General features: G+C 38.3%; 1 protein-coding gene across 2 annotated transcripts in view; it reads left to right on the forward strand.

Annotated features, from left to right (window-relative positions):
- The window catches only part of LIN54 (lin-54 DREAM MuvB core complex component), a 64,102-nt gene that overhangs the window by 24,630 nt on the left and 22,149 nt on the right, over positions 1–17,323 (forward strand). For both annotated transcript variants that reach the window (XM_081090720.1, XM_081090721.1), the window contains exon 4: positions 3,312–3,454. In XM_081090720.1, the coding sequence (XP_080946846.1) occupies positions 3,312–3,454 (143 nt within the window). The remainder of the gene's footprint in view (positions 1–3,311; positions 3,455–17,323) is intronic.

The raw sequence follows: 17,323 nt of genomic DNA on the forward strand, positions 1-17,323 counted from the left end.
AGTCCACAGGCTGACGCTCTATCCCCTGAGCCAAACCAGCTAGGGCTCATTATTTTTCTTTTTTTTAAAAAATATATTTTATTGATTTTTTTTTTTACAGAGAGGAAGGGAGATAGTTAGAAACATCGATGAGAGAGAAACATCAATCAGCTGCCTCCTACACACCTCCTACTGGGTATGTGCCCGCAACCCAGGTACATGCCCTTGACCGGAATCAAACCTGGGACCTTTCAGTCTGCAGGCCGACGCTCTATCCACTGAGCCAAACGGTTACGGCTCATTATTTTTCTTAATGGTAATTTTTTTTACCATCTAGTTTTTTTTTAATTAATTTTTTTAAGTTGTAAAATATATATAGCATGAAGTTGACCGTTTTAATCATTTTTAAGTGGATAATTCAGTGGCATTAAATATATTCACATCATTGTAAAACCATCACCACTGTCCGTCTCCAGAACTCTTTTCATTTTGCAAAATGGAATCTCTGTACTTATCTATAATAATAAAAGCGTAATATGCTAATTAGACTGGATGACCTTCTGGACGGAGCCAAGGCTGTGAGGGAAGCCCAGGTCCTAGCTGCCAGAGGGAAGCTGATGCTGGCAGCCGGGGGAAGGAAGGCCTACTCTTGCATTGAAGAATTTCATGCAGCGGGCCTCTCGTCCTGTATAATAAAAGCTTAATATGCTAAGGGTCTGGTCAACCAGTTGGGCGTTCAACCAGTCAAAGTGTAACATGCTAATGATATGTTAAGGTCGCTCAACTGCTCGCTATGATGTGCACTGACCACCAGGGGCAGATGCTCCAAATGGTATGTTAGCTTGCTGCTGGGGTCCAACTGATACAGACTGAGCGAAATGGGCTGGACATGTCCTGGAGCCCTCCCACGGTCCCTCCCCATTGGCCAACCTCCCGTTTCCCTCCCCGGCTTCTGTTGTGCACCGGTGGGGTCCCTCAGCCTGGCCTGCACCCTCTTGCAATCTGGGACTTCTTGGGGGATGTCAGAGAGCTGGTTTCAGCCTGATCCCTCAGGCCAGGCTGAGGGACCCCACTGGTGCACGAATTCGTGCACCAGGCCTCTAGTTAAATAATAACTCCCTATTCCTATCTCCTTCCAGCCCCAGCAGAGACTTTCTGTCTCTCTCATTCTGACTTTGTCCTTTTATGACTGGCTGATGGTCCATCTGTGTGATAGCATGTATGTACGTAGCACATTGATGGTAGTTCTTTCACCTCTGTCCTTCCAGTATCTAGCAGTTTCTGGCACAAAGATGTGTTTCAGTAAATGTATTGTTAAGTGAGAATGTATATCATAATAGCAGTGCAGTGGTATGGAAGGAGCTATTGGGAGACTTGTGTTTTAGTCATGGCTCTTTCATTTTCTCTTTGATCTTGGGTAAATACCAAGTATCTGTTCATCTTATTTATGTTAAATGTTGATACCAACCACTGCACAAGACTTTTGAGATGGTTAAGTGAGATACAGAGGTCCTTATTATCAGAGCTCCTAAGGTACAAGGTTGCTACAGTGTAGTAAACTTCTTCATCAATGTGAAAATATTCACTAATGAATTAATCTCTGATAGAATTAGTCCTCGCTCAGATATGTTAGCTCTCTGTCCCAAACTGCCCCATCTGTACCTTTTTGGAATATGTCCTTTGATTCAGGTGGACGACACCTGACTAGATTATAAATGCCTTGCAAGTTGACTTCAGGGTGAAATTGTATAACTTGCATACTTGCTTGCATTTGTCTACAGAGCTAAGGATAAAAAGGGATTTGGAGATTAGATAATCAGTGGTGCTATCTCGATGAAAAACAAGCAGGCCCCTCAGTTGATTTGATTATCCAGCACCTGCTTGAAACACTTTCAGTGACTAAAAACTCATGTGTTGAAACAGTCAATTTCAATTGGAAAATTTTGTTAGAAGTTTTTTCTTAGAGCTAAGCTGAATATTTTTATTTCTATGCATTAGTGCTGTGCAGCTGATGGTTCTAATCCTTCAACTTGACAGCCTGTTAATCTTGGTTTTCCTGCCATAATAAATAATCTCTAAATTCAGAAGTTTTAAAAAAATACCCAATTTTTATTTTTCTACTTATACTTCATGACTTTCTGCATGTCCATTGTGGATTTAGAGAGGGGGATTCATCTCATGAGTCTCTTAGGACCCAGGCTGATAGGGGAGCCATCATCTCAAATGTGGCAGAGAAAAAGAGCTTTGAAAGGCCTTCCACAGGAAGTTAGTGTTCTGGCAAAGAAATGACACACCTCACTAATACTCATATTTCATTGGCCAGAACTAGTCACATTGGTCCAAATCTAACCACACGGAATGGGGAAGGATAGAAAGTGCAGTTCTACCAAGTCCCCAGAATACTTGATGAATGGCACCGATGACTATCACACGGTCTCGTTTTTCATTTTAAATCTTCACCTGAGAATATGTGTGTGTGAGAGAGAGAGACATCGATTGGTTGCCCCCTGTACATGTCCTGACGGGATTGAACCTGCAACCTTTTGGTGTACGAGATGATGCTCCAACCAACTTAATCACTTGGCCAGTGCATTACACAGTCTTTTAAGAATTTGGAGATATATCATATCTTTGTATTCCTTTCTTGTCTATGATAAGAATTTTAGTATTTCAACTCATCATTATATGATTTCTAATTCCCTAAACTCTCTAGACATACTACAGTTTTTTGTGTGTGTGTTGTTGCTGAAGGGTGTTGTCTAGAAGTGAACACACTACTTCTGTATTCTTATTGGAATCTGGCCAGGAAGATTTTTTTTTTTCCTTTTGGCAGTCTAAAATCAGACAATATTAAACCATACGATGTTCAAGTTAGTTCAGTAACTATGTTTTATAGATGTGGATTTAGTCATATCCTGTGGTTTAAGTTCAAAGAGTAAGACAGCTGTAATATAGTAGAAAGCAGAGATTGAAATTTTAAGACTTCAAATACTGACTTTCAGGATCTGTGTCACACAGGGCATGTTGCTTAGTTGTCCTGAGCCTGTTTTCTGATAGATTTATCAAGATTGATGAGAATGTGAACAGCAGTGTTTTCATGGGCTTTATTTTAAGTGGTATTAAGATACTAAGTGTTGCTAAGAAACACTGTTTTGCTTCTACTTAGGTTCATCATAATTCAGTAGGAACTCACTTGAGTGTTGAAGTTCATATGTGAATACATATGAAATAGTAAACATATACTACAGTCCTTGTGAGGTAGATCATCGTCACATACATTTTTATATTGTTAGTATAAAAAATCAAACTGATGTGCTGCCTCTCATTTGCAGGTAGGGTTCTTTCACAGTCTACTCCTGGGACTCCATCAAAGACCATAACAATATCTGAAAGTGGTGTTATTGGATCAACTTTAAATTCTACAACACAGACACCAAATAAAATAGCCATCTCACCTTTGAAATCGCCAAATAAGGTAAAAAATTTAACCACAAATGCCAAGTATTGTGGTCAATGCCTTTATTTTCTTATAGTCACTTCAGATACTTCGGTTTTAATATATTCCCAGGCAACTGAATAGACATTCAGTGAATACTGGGTTAATTTAGTAATCAAGGATACATGACATAAAACACGTACTCTATACACATAGTAATCTAGTAATCATTTTGCATGCTAAGAAGATTTTCATGGCCTATATGAATATGGGTACAACAAAACTCTTTTGATTGTGGTACATTATGTGTTTAGCTCTTTAGTTAATATTTGTGCAAAATTACTGTCTTTGGGTAAGTCACATGTATGTATAATGATATATAAATCAAAATTACTGTCTTTGGGTAGGTCACATGTATGTATAATGATATATAAATCTAAAATGTTTAATGTAACTTTTTTTTTTTTAAGGGGAGAATGATGATTTTTATTTTTTTTAATATATTTTATTGATTTTTTACAGAGAGGAAGGGAGAGGGAGAGAGAGTTAGAAACATCTATGAGAGAGAAACATTGATCAGCTGCCTCCAGCACACTCCCTACTGGGGATGTGCCGGCAACTAAGGTACATGCCCTTGACCAGACTCAAACCTGGTACCCTTGAGTCCGCAGGCTGATGCTCTATCCACTGAGCCAAACCAGTTAGGGCATAATGTAACTCTTTTTGATAAAATACTCTGTGTCTTCTACTTAAGCTGTTTTATGGAGAGCTGAACTTTTGATCAGTTAACAGAGTACCCAGAGTACTAGAAACTGCCATCAAATGCTAGTAACCATATTACCAGAGTTTTGAAGTTTATGTTCAATTCATTCAAAGCTTTTCTTTCTTTTTTTTAAAATATATTTTATTGATTTTTTACAGAGAGGAAGGCAGAGAGATAGTTAGAAATATCGATGCGAGAGAAACACCGATCAGCTGCCTCCTGCACACTCCCCACTGGGGATGTGCCCGCAACCAAGGTACATGCCCTTGACCGGAATCGAACCTGGGACCCTTGAGTCTGCAGGCCGATGCTCTATCCAATGAGCCACACCGGTCAGGGCGAAAGCTTTTCATAATATGTTTTATTTTATGGTGGCAGAGCACCTATCATTTTACTCTTAGGTCAAGTAAGCAGTCTTAGCTCACTTTCTTAAATTATACAGATTTCATTATACCAGCATGACATTTTGAAAAGATATGTTTTAAAGGACATATTCAGTTGGAAACCCAAGCATTATTATTCTGTAAGATACCACCCTGTGATTCTGAAAACATACTTCCCTTTGTACCTGCCTTTTTCCTTAATTTGTTACTGTTCATAAATAGAACAAACATTAACATTTGCCTTACATTTTTAAAAAAGTCTAGCTACTGGTTTCTTGAATATAATGTATAAATATGATGTCTCTAGCAGTTTATTAAAATGGGATTCTACCTGCATAATAGTATAATTACTAGTATTTACTTAAATGGAGTTAAATGCCTCTGTATGCTATCCATAGTGATAGGAACTGGGGATAAAAGCATGAATCAGATAAGTTTTTAATTTTAAGTAATTCAATAGGAAAGTTAGATTTAAACATTAAGAATTGCCCTGCAGCCCTAGCCAGTTTGGCTCAGTGGATAGAGCGTCAGCTTGTGGACTGAGGGGTCCCAGGTCCGATTCTGGCCAAGGGAACATGCCTGGGTTGCGGGCTTAAGCCCCAGTAGGGGGTGCAGGAGGCAGCCAATCAATGATTCTCTTATCATTGATGTTTCTATCTCTCTCTCCCTCTTCCTTCCTCTCTGAAATCAATAAAGAAATATATTATAAAAAAAAGAAAAGAATTGCCCTGCGGAATCATTAACTATCACAGGTGTATTGATGAGCTCTGTTGTGAGTGTCAGGGAAGGTTTGTACAAAGGAGGCTATTCTTGAAAGGTATTAACCTTAAAGGTGGCTTGGGTCTTAGTTATAGGTGAGCAGAGGAGGATTTATGGGTTGAGGTAATACTTACACAAAAGTCTAAAAGTGTGGCCTTTTCAGGGAGCCTGTATTTGGTATTGTGAGAATAGAGGGTGCTAAAGTTAATAGAAAGTCATTGCCTTCAGGGGAGTTTAGATTCTATTATTCTTAAAGATTTTCTGTTGCTTCCCATTGTTGCTAGGATAGTGGTTCTCAGCCTTGTCTGCAAATTGGAAATCACTGGGGGATCTTTAATACCATTGCCTGGTTCTTATCTCTGGAGACTCTGTTTTAATTGGTCTAAAGTTTGGCCTGGAATCAGAATTTTTGAAAGCTCTCTAAGTGATCCTAAACTACTCCTCTAGGATAATATGAGGTTTACATTTTTAAAAAGATGACTCTTGAAACATTATGAAAGATACCGGAAGGTAAGCCTAGATTCTGGGAGGGATACTTATGTTAGTAATTCTCAACCTTGGCTGCATTTCGAAGCACCTGGGGACCACTTGAAAAAACTAATAGCTGAACCCCATTTAAATCAGAGTGTCTAGGCTGGGACCTAGGAATTAAACTTAATTTTGAAAGTCTAAAGTTGAGGCTAGAGTAGAGAATCACTAAGTTAGATTATTATAGTACTTCAAATATGAGCTAGACTAGTAATTAAGGGGCTAGAAAAAGATGTGTTGAAAGCGGTTCAAGACATAATGACTGGATGTTAGGGTCTTACTCCTAGATTCCTGACTTGAATAACAGAGTAGATGGTGGTACTGGACTAATATGACTGATATATGGGCTGTACCTGATAGCATAAAAATAGGAACTAGGTATTTTCTCTCATCCTTTATTATTATTTTTTAATATATTTTAACTAGAAGCCCGATGCACGAAATTCACGCAAGAGTAGGCCTTCACAGCTGCAGCGGCTGCCTGGATCCCTCCCTCGCAGCCGCAGTGGCTTCCTCGATCCTGCCGCTGCAGCCCTGGCTTCGTCCAGAAGGATGTCTGGTCTAATTAGCATATTATGCTTTTATTATTATAGATTGATTTCAGAGAGGAAGGGTGAGGGAGAGAGAGATAGAAGCATCAATGACGAGAGAATCATTGATCGGCTGCCTTCTGCACGCCTCACACTGACCAGGAATGCAGCTGTGACCTCCTGGCTCATAGGTCGACGCTCAACCCCTGAGCCATGCCAGCTGGGCTCATTCTTTACTTTAGCCATGCCATGTTGGATCTTTCTTCCCTACCTCTTGACCCAAGGTTATTTTTAACTATAAATCTTACTTTGGTGATTAAATTTACATAGTTATGAAAGTCCAGTCAAATGCTTATATCCTGTTGAAAGCTTCTTCTCTTTACTCAGATCTGAGTTGGCTCAGGGATCATGTAGTCGAGGAGTGTGATCTTCACTCTTTTTTTTCTAAAATATCCATTCCATGATGATATTATTATCACATAATTTTTTTTTTTCCAGAGAGGAAGGAAGGAAGATAGATAGAAGCATCGATGAGAGAGAAACATCATCGATTGGGGCTGTCTCCTGCCTGCCCCTTTCTGGGGATCAAAACTGCAAACCTGCAACCGGGCATGTGCCCTGACCAGGAATCTAACCATGGTCTCTTAGTTCCTGGGTGGATGCTGAATCACTGAGCCACACGGGCTGGGCTGTTTCTTCATTCTTATCCCTTTTCCCCCATTCTGCTTTTGAATTCTAATTGGAAGGAAGATTAGAAGAAAAACAACCAAGTTTTATATGACTAGGACTATTGTATTGTAATACAGCTGCCAGTGCCCTCTTGTGACAGGCGTCCAAGTGTGGATTTTTAGAGTTGTACATTTAGGAAGGTTTTTGGAGACTCCTGTGGGTATGTCCTCATTGTTCAGTTCTCTGTTGTGGTGTGATGCACACACCAGCTACCTTTGACAAACTCCTCCTGGCCCTCTCTTTATCTGCTGTAGTCCACCCTGCAGCCTGTTACTGCTGTGTGCTCTTACTTCAGAAGGCATGTTTTTGGCTCACCAAGATTCTTTAGCCCTTCTGTAACATCTTTTATTTGGCTAATGGGAAACCTATAGAATAGTGATAGAAGTGCAGCTTGCCTAACTGCTGTCCTGTGTATCCTTGCTCTACCTTTTTAAAAAAAATTATCACTTTGGCCCTATCCAGTGTGGCTCGGTTGGTTGGACATCCTCTGGTACACCAGGAGGTTGCCAATTGGATTCCCAGTCAAGGGCATATGCCTGTGTTGCAGGCTCGATCCCCAGTGGGGCGTGTACAGGAGGCAGCTGATGGATGTTATGGCAGCTGATGGATGTTGTGCTCTCACATTGATATTTCTCTCCCCTTCTCTTCCCTTTCCCTTTATCTCTCTAAAAATCAATGAAGTATTCCAAAAATATTTTTTCTTTTGTACTCAGTTCTGAAGGGTAAGAACTTTGGTGATCTGGTGTTAATATTTGTACCCCAAAACCTGGCTTCACTAAAAATGAGAGAACTCATGGATAGGGAGGGACAAGAAGGTGGTGATTGTGGGGGTCTGTAGGTGGGTGGGTGGAGGTGGAGGAAAGTATAGTGGGGATAAATGGTGATGGGGAAAAAATAAATAGGAAAAAAGAGAACTAAATAGATGTTTAATAAGTGACATGAGAAGATCACTGCTAATGAGAGTATAATTAGTATAAAAAATTCATTGGTTCTGTTTTTAGTTCTGTGGAGTTTTCTAGTGGACCCATTGAAGGACTTTTTCACCTCTGGTAATTGTATTTATTTTATTTTCATTTGAATCTTTATATCTTATAGTTTCTGTCTCTTGTTGTTGTCTTCCTTTCTCATTAGGTTTGTTCATATTTTAAAGTCCATATCTGATGGTTGCAGCATCTAGGTCATTTCTGAGTCTGCCTTTCATTTTATTATTGGAATGACTATCTGGTGTCTTTTTTGTTATTGTTGTTTATTAAATGTGTTTCTATTGATTTCAGAGAGAGGAAGGGAGAGGGAGAGAGAAACATCAATAATGAGAATCGTCAATCAGCTGCCTCCTGCACACCCCCTACTGGGGATTGAGCTGAAACCCCGGCATGTGCCCTGACCAGGAATCAAACTGTGACCTCCTGGTTCATGGGTCAAAGCTCAGCCACTAAGCCATATGGCAGGCTGGGTGTTTGTTTGTTTTTTAATTTTTGCATTTTTACACTTATACACAACTGGGATGGGGAAATCATGTTCTATTCGTAAAGGTAGGTGACAGCACAAAGAGTGAAGCTGGGCTGTTGATTAATATAAAATCTGATCTAAAGGCTTCAGGATAGTTGAACTTTTGGATAACTGAAGTTCAAGAAAAGTAAAGGTTACTTGGGGTGGTGAACACACAATACAATATATACATATGATGTATTATAGAACTGTACATCTGAATCCCAAATAATTATATTTACCAATGTCACCCCAATAAATTCAGTGAAAAAAATTCCTAGTTATTAGAGGGGGGAAAAAAAAAGAAAGGTAAAGGTTCACAGAGCTTAGGTTCTAGATAATTAGATCAAAGAAGCAATGGTCAGAAATCTTGAAACACTTTTTTCTCATAAATTTGGTCTTAGAGTTAGTAAATATTCTTAAAATGTAAGGCCTGTCACACATTATGTGATGTTGATGGCTACTTTTTCTTTTCCCACTTAATTTATTTCTTTTTTTATTTTTATTTTTTATTTATTTATTTTTTTAACATATTTTATTGATTTTTTACAGAGAGGAAGAGAGAGGGATAGAGAGTTAGAAACATCGATGAGACAGAAACATCGATCAGCTGCCTCTTGCACATTCCCCACTGGGAATGTGCCCGCAACCAAGGTACATGCCCTTGACCGGAATCGAACCTGTGACCCTTGAGTCCGCAGGCCGACGCTCTATCCACTGAGCCAAACCAGCTAGGGCATTATTTCTTTTTTTAATTTTATTTTTCAATTATAGTTTATATTCAATATTTTATATTAGTTTCAGATGTAATTTTTTCTTTAATGTTTTAATAATGGACATGAGTACATCTTCCAAATGTCCTACTCATTATTTTTGATAGTCTATGGAAGTTATCCTGGACATTCTTGAATTCACCTCATGTATACTTTTTTTCAGTTTTGCTTCCCTATCCAGGGAAGTGAGTACTCCATTCCTTTGGGGGGGGGGGCGGGGTGGGGGGGGGATGCGGGAAGGCTTTTATTTGGCAAGCAAATCTTTTGTTTGCCCTGTCTTTGGTAAGTAGTTGAATCATCACATAGCTATTTAGAATGCAGAATGTACTCAACTCCCATGTGAGGAATTTCAGAGCATAAGCTATGTACAGATGGTTTAAGAAAAGTTCCTTTTCTAATCTATAACTTTTTGAAGTTTTCCTACTTCTAGGTCTTCTAGCTTGGGTAGAATTCTGTGTTGCTTTTGTAATTAAATGATAGATTCAACATGTTACTATAGTTGCTTTATCATTTATCTGTCCATTCATCTATCCATTAATGTGTTTTAAAAATGCGTTTCAAAGTAAGTTGCACAAGTTCAATATACTTCTCCCCAAATATTTCATCTAGCATACCATTAACTGCAATTCACTGTTTGGAGGTTTTTTCTTTTGAGGTAAATTTACATACACATACAGAAATATCCAAATCTTAAAAGTATCATTGGATGAATTCAGATACAGTGCAGACATCTATGCTATTCAAAGATTTAAAAAACCTTATCCCCTGGCCAGTGTGCTCAGTGATTAGAGTGTTGGCCCACATACTGAAGGGTTGCGGGTTAAATTCCTGGTCAAGGGCACATACCCAGGTTCGGATCCCTGGCCCCAGTTAGGGCAAGTGTGGGAGGCAACCAATCAGTTCTCCTCTCCCCCCCCCCCACCTTCTTCTTCCCTTCCACTCTCTCTAAAAATCAATGGGAAATATCCTAAACAAGGCACCTATCATTTGATGTTTTGATAACAAGCCTTTTTGACATATTTCTTAGAAATTAAAAAATGAGATTAAAACTTGCTTATAGTTCAGATAGATTCTAATTTTTTCTTTCTACTAAGTTGAAGGAGGATTTAAGTGAGTTTCAGATCATTAAAAGTAATTTTTATGGTATAATATAATGGGATTTTTGGTAAAAATTCAAAAGAAAAGTATTAATGTGTAAATATTATTTGAAAATATTTTTCAGCATTTATATTTATAAAAATATAGGAATAGAATTGGTGCTAGAATTCTCACTCTAGCAATATGTAATATTCACCTTTGCATGCATGAAGTTATCTTTTTAAATGAGTTCTATCATCCATCTTATTATTGGGAGATGCATTCCAATAAAATTTTTTTATATTATAATAATTGCAATTTGTAATAAATTTGTATTGTTTTGATTAAGTGTATACAATAGTTATATTAACTCAATATGAAATTATTTAACACTTAGAGCTATACATAATGGTAATAGGAAATGTTTTTAAAATTTCAATTTGTATATCATGATAAAAGAATTTAAAGCATAAAATGTTAAACTACATCTGTAATACTATCAACAATAAAGATAAATTTAAAAAATAAATAAAATTTCTAATAAAAAAAAGTTAAACTAAAATATACAAGTTCACAGAGGAAAGGGAATAATATATACTCCCGAACAGTAAAGAGTGGTTTATTGTATTTTAATAATATTGCTGAGTATCAAGTCACTATGTTGATTTGATTCCATAAAATATATTACAAAAAGTTATATGACAGCCCTGGCTAATGTGGTTCAGTGGTTTGGGTGTGACCCCATGCACTGAAAGGTTGCCAGTTCAATTTCTTGTCAGGGCACATGCCCGGGTTGTGGGCTTGATCCCAGGTGGGGGTCATGCAGGAGGCAGCCTATCAATATTTCACTCTCACATCAATGTTTCTCTTTCCCTCTCCCTTCCTCTCTGAAATCAATAAAGAAAAAAATTTTTTTAAGTGATGTGACAGTTTTATTTTAAAATGCCAATATTTGCCGAAACCGGTTTGGCTCAGTGGATAGAGCGTCAGCCTGCGGACTGAAGGGTCCCGGGTTCGATTCCGGTCAAGGGCATGTGCCTGGGTTGCGGGCACATCCCCAGTGGGAGATGTGCAGGAGGCAGCTGATCGATGTTTCTCTCTCATCGATGTTTCTAGCTCTGTATCTCTCTCCCTTCCTCTCTGTAAAAAATCAATAAAATATATTTAAAAAATAAAATAAAATAAAATGCCAATATTTATAATATGCTAGAAGTTACAATACACTGTATGATGTTATTAATCTCCCTGAAGGTTATGTCCATTCCAGCCAAATGTAAGGGAAAAGACATGGAAAAGCACATGTGGGAGGTTTGTATTTATTTATTAAAAAATGTTTTTATTGATTTCAGAGAGGAAGGGAGAGGGAGAGAGAGATAGAAACATCAATGATGAGAGAGAATCATTGATCAGCTGCCTCCTGCACGCCCCCTATTGGGCATTGAGCCCTCAGCTGGGCATGTGCCCTAGACTGGAATCAAACCTGGATCCTTCAGTCCACAGGCTGACTCTCTATCCACTGAGCCAGTCTAGTCAGGGCCCTGTGGGAGGTTTTTAGGGGCCAGACCTGAAAGTGTGCATATTACATCCATTCACTTCACTTCACTTTTAGCTAGTGAAGTGAGACTTACCTCACTGCAAGGGAGGCTAGGAAATATAATCTGGCTATATGTCTGGGAACAGAAAAGAATATCAGCAACAATCCATCCATGTCATATTCTTATATAGCATTATAATGCTACTAGATGCCCGATGCATGAAGATTCGTGCAATAATAGGCCTTCATTCCCCTGGCTGGCGGCACCGCCTTTATCCGGCTCAGAGCTGCCTTTCCGCCTTCGCATTGCCCAGAGGCCTAGAGTGGCCGGGGCGGGGCGGAACACCTGCGTTGTCGCGACAACGCAAACGTCCCAGCCCAGCCACTGCCATCTTTGTTATGTCAATATGCATATTCCCTCCTTATTGGTTGTGGGCGCTGCCATATTTGTCATGAAGTGATGGTCGATTTGCATATTCTGTCTTTATTAGATAGGATATTAACACAGGTAATTGTCATTAGTTAGGCAAGAAACTGGGAGCTTGAGCAATAATGGTTTCCTGTAATAAAGAGATACTCTTCTATTCTGTGTTTGTCAATGGCCATCAATATTTACTGAGGTCTGTGTGTGCCCCGTGCTGAGGCTGTGGGAACTATTGAAGAGCTTACAATGGTTGGGCAGACAAAATTGAATGAAGTAAGCCAATAATGAATAATGAAATGGGTGCTAAATTGTGTGGTATAGACTAGGTGATAGGAAACTAAAGAGAAAGATAAATCCTGGTATCCCTTCATTCACCAATCACCAAATCTTTATTGAATGCCTACTATGTGTTGGAGTTGTGCTCTTTGGGGAAACTGTAGAGAGCAAAAATAGGCAGGTGGAACCTAAAGTCTATGGAGGTGTGACAAATGAATCAAATAATTATACAAACATGTAAAATTGCTAAAGCAAGAAAAGACATGTGATAGCACAAGGTCCTATATAAGGGGATTCAACCACAGTTGGCATGAGTTGAGCAAGCATCCCTGAGCTAAGGTTTTGTGTAGATTTGAATTAGAGTGGATGTCAGCCACAAGAGTAAAGGACTAGCAGTGAAATAGTTAAGATGTACACATGATACAGTAAAACAGCCTCTCTGATTAGAATTAATAATGCTTTGGAGGGAGTGGAGAGCGTATAAAGAGAGAGAATTTTTTAAAAAAAATATATTTCATTGATTTTTTACAGAGAGGAAGGGAGAGGGATAGAGAGTTAGAAACATCGATGAGAGAGAAACATCGATCACCTGCCTCCTGCACACCCCATACTGGGGATATGCCTGCAACCAAGGTACATGCCCTTGATCGGAATCAAACCTGGTACCCTTCAGTCCGCAGGCCGACGCTCTATCCACTGAGCCAAACTGGTTAGGACAGGTTGGGAATTTTTAAAAAAATAAGTTTTTATTGACTTCAGAGAGGAAAGGAGAGGGAGAGAGAGAGATAGAAATATCAATGATGAAAGAGAATCATTGATCGGCTGCCTCCTGCACACCCTCTACTGGGGATTGAGCCTACAACCCAGGCATGTGCCCTGACCAGGAATTCAACCTGTGACCTCTTGGTGCATGGGATGATGCTGATACAGGAAAATTGGACTAGAACGAGTGGTGTTCCTCTGGGCAGGATGGTTCCCAGGCTCTTTTCTGGTGGATTCGAAGAATGAAACCACGGACGAAAGATGGTATAGTAAAAGGTGGAAATTTATTGAGAAACAAGCACAGACTCCCACATGGGGATGGAGAAAGAGTCCTCTGTTTTTGTTAATCCTCACCGAAGGATATTTTTCCATTGATTTTTAGAGAGCATAGAAGGTAGAGGGAGAGACAGAGAGAAACATCGAAGTGAGAGAGAGACATTGATTGGCTATCTCCCGCGACTGGGGCCAGGGATCAAGTCTGCAACTGAGATATGAGGTATGTGCCCTTGACCAGAATCGAACCTGCAGTTCTTTGGTCCATGGGTCAATGCTCTGAGACAAACTGGCTAGGATCATCTTTTTTTTTGTACACTATGTTTGAATTTGGAATTTAGATAAATTTGTGAATGATTGATATTTCTTTGTTTCATCGTCTTCCTATTTTTCTTTTCCCAACTCTTTTTTTTTTTTTTAAACAAAGTTGGGCCCAGCTGGCATGGCTCAGTGGTTGAGCATCAACCTGTGGACCTGGAGGTCACAGTTTGATTCCCCGTCAGGGCACAAGCCTGGGTTTCAGGCTCAATCCCCAGTGGGGGGCATGCAAAAGGCAGCCAGTTAATGATTCTCTCTCATCATTGATGTTTCCCTCTCTCTCTTTCTCTCCCTTCTTCTCTAAAATCAATAAAAAAATATTTTTTAAAAAAGAAAAAGAAAAATTGGGTTGTTTATATCCTGTAGTTTTTCATAGTCTGGGTTTTGCTGGTTTTATTCCTATGGTGCTGTTTAGTTTCTAGAAATTCGGGAATGGAACCCAGACGGCTCCTGTATCTTTAGACTTCACTGTGATTTTTGCAGATATTTCCTGTGGCTTTTCTTTTTATTCTCTTAACAGTGTCTTTTGAGAGTAGAAATTTTAATTTTAATGTTTGACTTTTCAGTGTTTTTCTTTCATAGTTTGTGCTTTTGGTAGTCTATCTAAAAAATTATCACCAAACCCAAGGAAACCTAAATTTTCTCGTTATCTGGTAGGAGTTTTAAGTCTATGATGCTGGTAAGATCTGTGTTGAAATTCAGTTCTTTGCATGTGGATGTCCTGTTTTTCCAGCACCACTTGTTGCAAAAACTATCCTTCTCCATTGAATTGCCTTTGCTCCTCTGACAGATATCAGTTGACTATATTTGTGTGGGTCTATTTCTGTGTTCTCCTGTTTAATCAGTCATTTTTAGTCACTGCCAATTTAACTGATTAAAAGATCTCACTAGATTTATATTTCAAAAAATTACTCATATCTTTGTATCTTTTGGATTCCTCTTCTGTGAACTCTGATGCTCATTAAGTGGTTTGTCCTTTTTTCCTAAAATAAGTCCACAGCATATTAAGGTAATTAATCCTTTCTTATTAATGTGGTTATAAACATTTTCTCCCAGTTAACTTTGTCTTTCTTTTTCCTTGCAGAAATTTTGTGCACATAAAATTACTCAAAATATTGCATAGTATCTTTATGTATGAATTTTGAATTTTTGAGCGATGCTTAGGTTTTTTTACTCCAGTATATTTTTTAAAGTATTCATCCAAAATCATTATTTGGTGCCCTGGCCGGGTTGCTCAGTTGGTTAGAGTGTCATCCCTTGCTCCGAGAGGTCGCAGGTTCTGTTCCCAGTCAGGTGGGTTGCAGGCTCAGTCCCCAGTAGGATGTGCAGAAGGCAGCCAATCGATGTTTCTTTCTCCCTTTCCCTTTCTCTCTCTCAAAAAAAAATCAATAAAAACATTTTTAAAATAAGAGAAAATGTATCAGTTTTAAAAATAAATAAAAATTAAATTAAAAATGTTTTTTTTAATGTTATGTATACTTCTATTCAGTTTACTAACTGATTAAAAAATACTTTCATGTTTCTTAGAGGCAGATGTGTAACCTTAGTTGTTAACAATTCTTGGTGCTATTAACTTTCATAATAATGATACAAATAGCAGCTCACATTAATTGAGCATTGTATAGGTGATGAGTTCTTATTTGTAGTTTATATAATTTAATTTATTTAACTATTACAACAATCCTTTGAAAAAGTACCATTTTCATATTTTCAGATGAGAAAACTTAGACACAGAAAAGTTTAGTTAATTGCACTAGGTTACACAACTAGGAAATGAAACCTAGATTGAAAACCAGGAACTCTGGATTTTTTGTTTTGGCTTTACAGAACTAACTTGCAGACTCATTCCACGAAGAACAACTAAAAATCAAAATAAAATATATTTTAAAAAATCTGTTTGGCATTTGAGACCTACCAAGGGAGCCAGGAAATCAGAAGCCACCATCCTGAAGTAAAGGGAAGCCTAGGGAAGTCCGCCCTAGGCGTGCCCTGACCAGACAATGAACATGCGACCTCTCAGTGCACGGGACAGCAGACAGCTAACTGAGCCACAGGCATACCAGGCAACCAGACCAAATTATTCAAAACAAGAGATCTAGGTGATAGAATTATCAGACTCACACTTTAAAAGTAACTGAGATTAATCAGAAATTTTTTTAACAAGATGAAAAACTTCAGCAGAGAATTAGAAACTATGAAAAGGAATCATGAATATTTTTGTGAGAATGAGAATATTTTCAAACTTAAAATTTTCATTCTTAATGGAGATTTAAGAATTTAGTAGATGAATTTATCAGCAAATTAGATAGATACAAATTAGATTTTTTTTTGAGAAAGTAAGTGGAGAGAATTTCTCATCAGCCGACCTATACTTAAGGAAAGGACAGAAAGGGTAAATTTGTGGGGTATATATAAATGTCTTGTGGAATTTCAGTTATATGTAGAATTAAAATACTTAACAGCACAAAGATGGGGCAAGAGTAAATGGTGTTAGTGTTATACGTTCTTTCATTGTCTAGACTATGTGTAAAGTACTAACTAAATTCCTACAGGGTAATCTCTAGAATAATCACTAAGGGAATAGTGACATAATGCATAAATAACAAGTTAATACAGTGGAGAAATTAAGTGATCAAATATTTAACCAAAAGAAGGCAAGAAAGAGGAAAAGGAACAGAAGAGAATATGTGGTTCAAATAGGAAGAAGTACAGTGGTAGATTTAAGTTAACTATGTTATATGTAAACAGATAGATGCTCGTTAAAAATATAGAAAAATCTGATTATTTTAAATACCCAATTATTTAAAAAAAGACCCAATTGCCCTGGCCAGTTTGGCTCAGTGGATAGAGCGTCGGCCTATGAACTGAAGGGTCCCAGGCTCGATTCTGGTCAAGGGGGCATGCCCAGGTTGTGGGTTCGATCCCCAGTTGGGGGACTTGCAGGAGGCAGCCAATCCATGATTCTCTCTCATCATGGATGTTTCTCTCTCTCTCCCCCTCTTCCTTCCTCTCTGAAATCAATAAAAATATATTTTTTTAAAAAGACTCAATTATATACAGCTTATAAGAGTTGTAGCTTGAAATTTAGGATTTAGAAAAGTTGAAAGTAAAGAGTCGGAAAAAGGTACACAGTACTGTGCAAACTTAACTAAACCCAGTACTTGTGCCGTGCTATGTCTAGCTCCTAAAGTGGTTGCTAGATATAAATTAGATAACCTTACTTACGGTTTTTTATTTTTAAATATATTTTGATTTCAGAGGGGAAGGGAGTGGGAGAGAGAGATAGAAACA

The sequence above is a fragment of the Myotis nattereri genome, assembly GCF_964212035.1.
Source record: "Myotis nattereri genome assembly, chromosome: 1".
In the NCBI taxonomy this organism is placed as follows: Eukaryota; Metazoa; Chordata; class Mammalia; order Chiroptera; family Vespertilionidae; genus Myotis; species Myotis nattereri.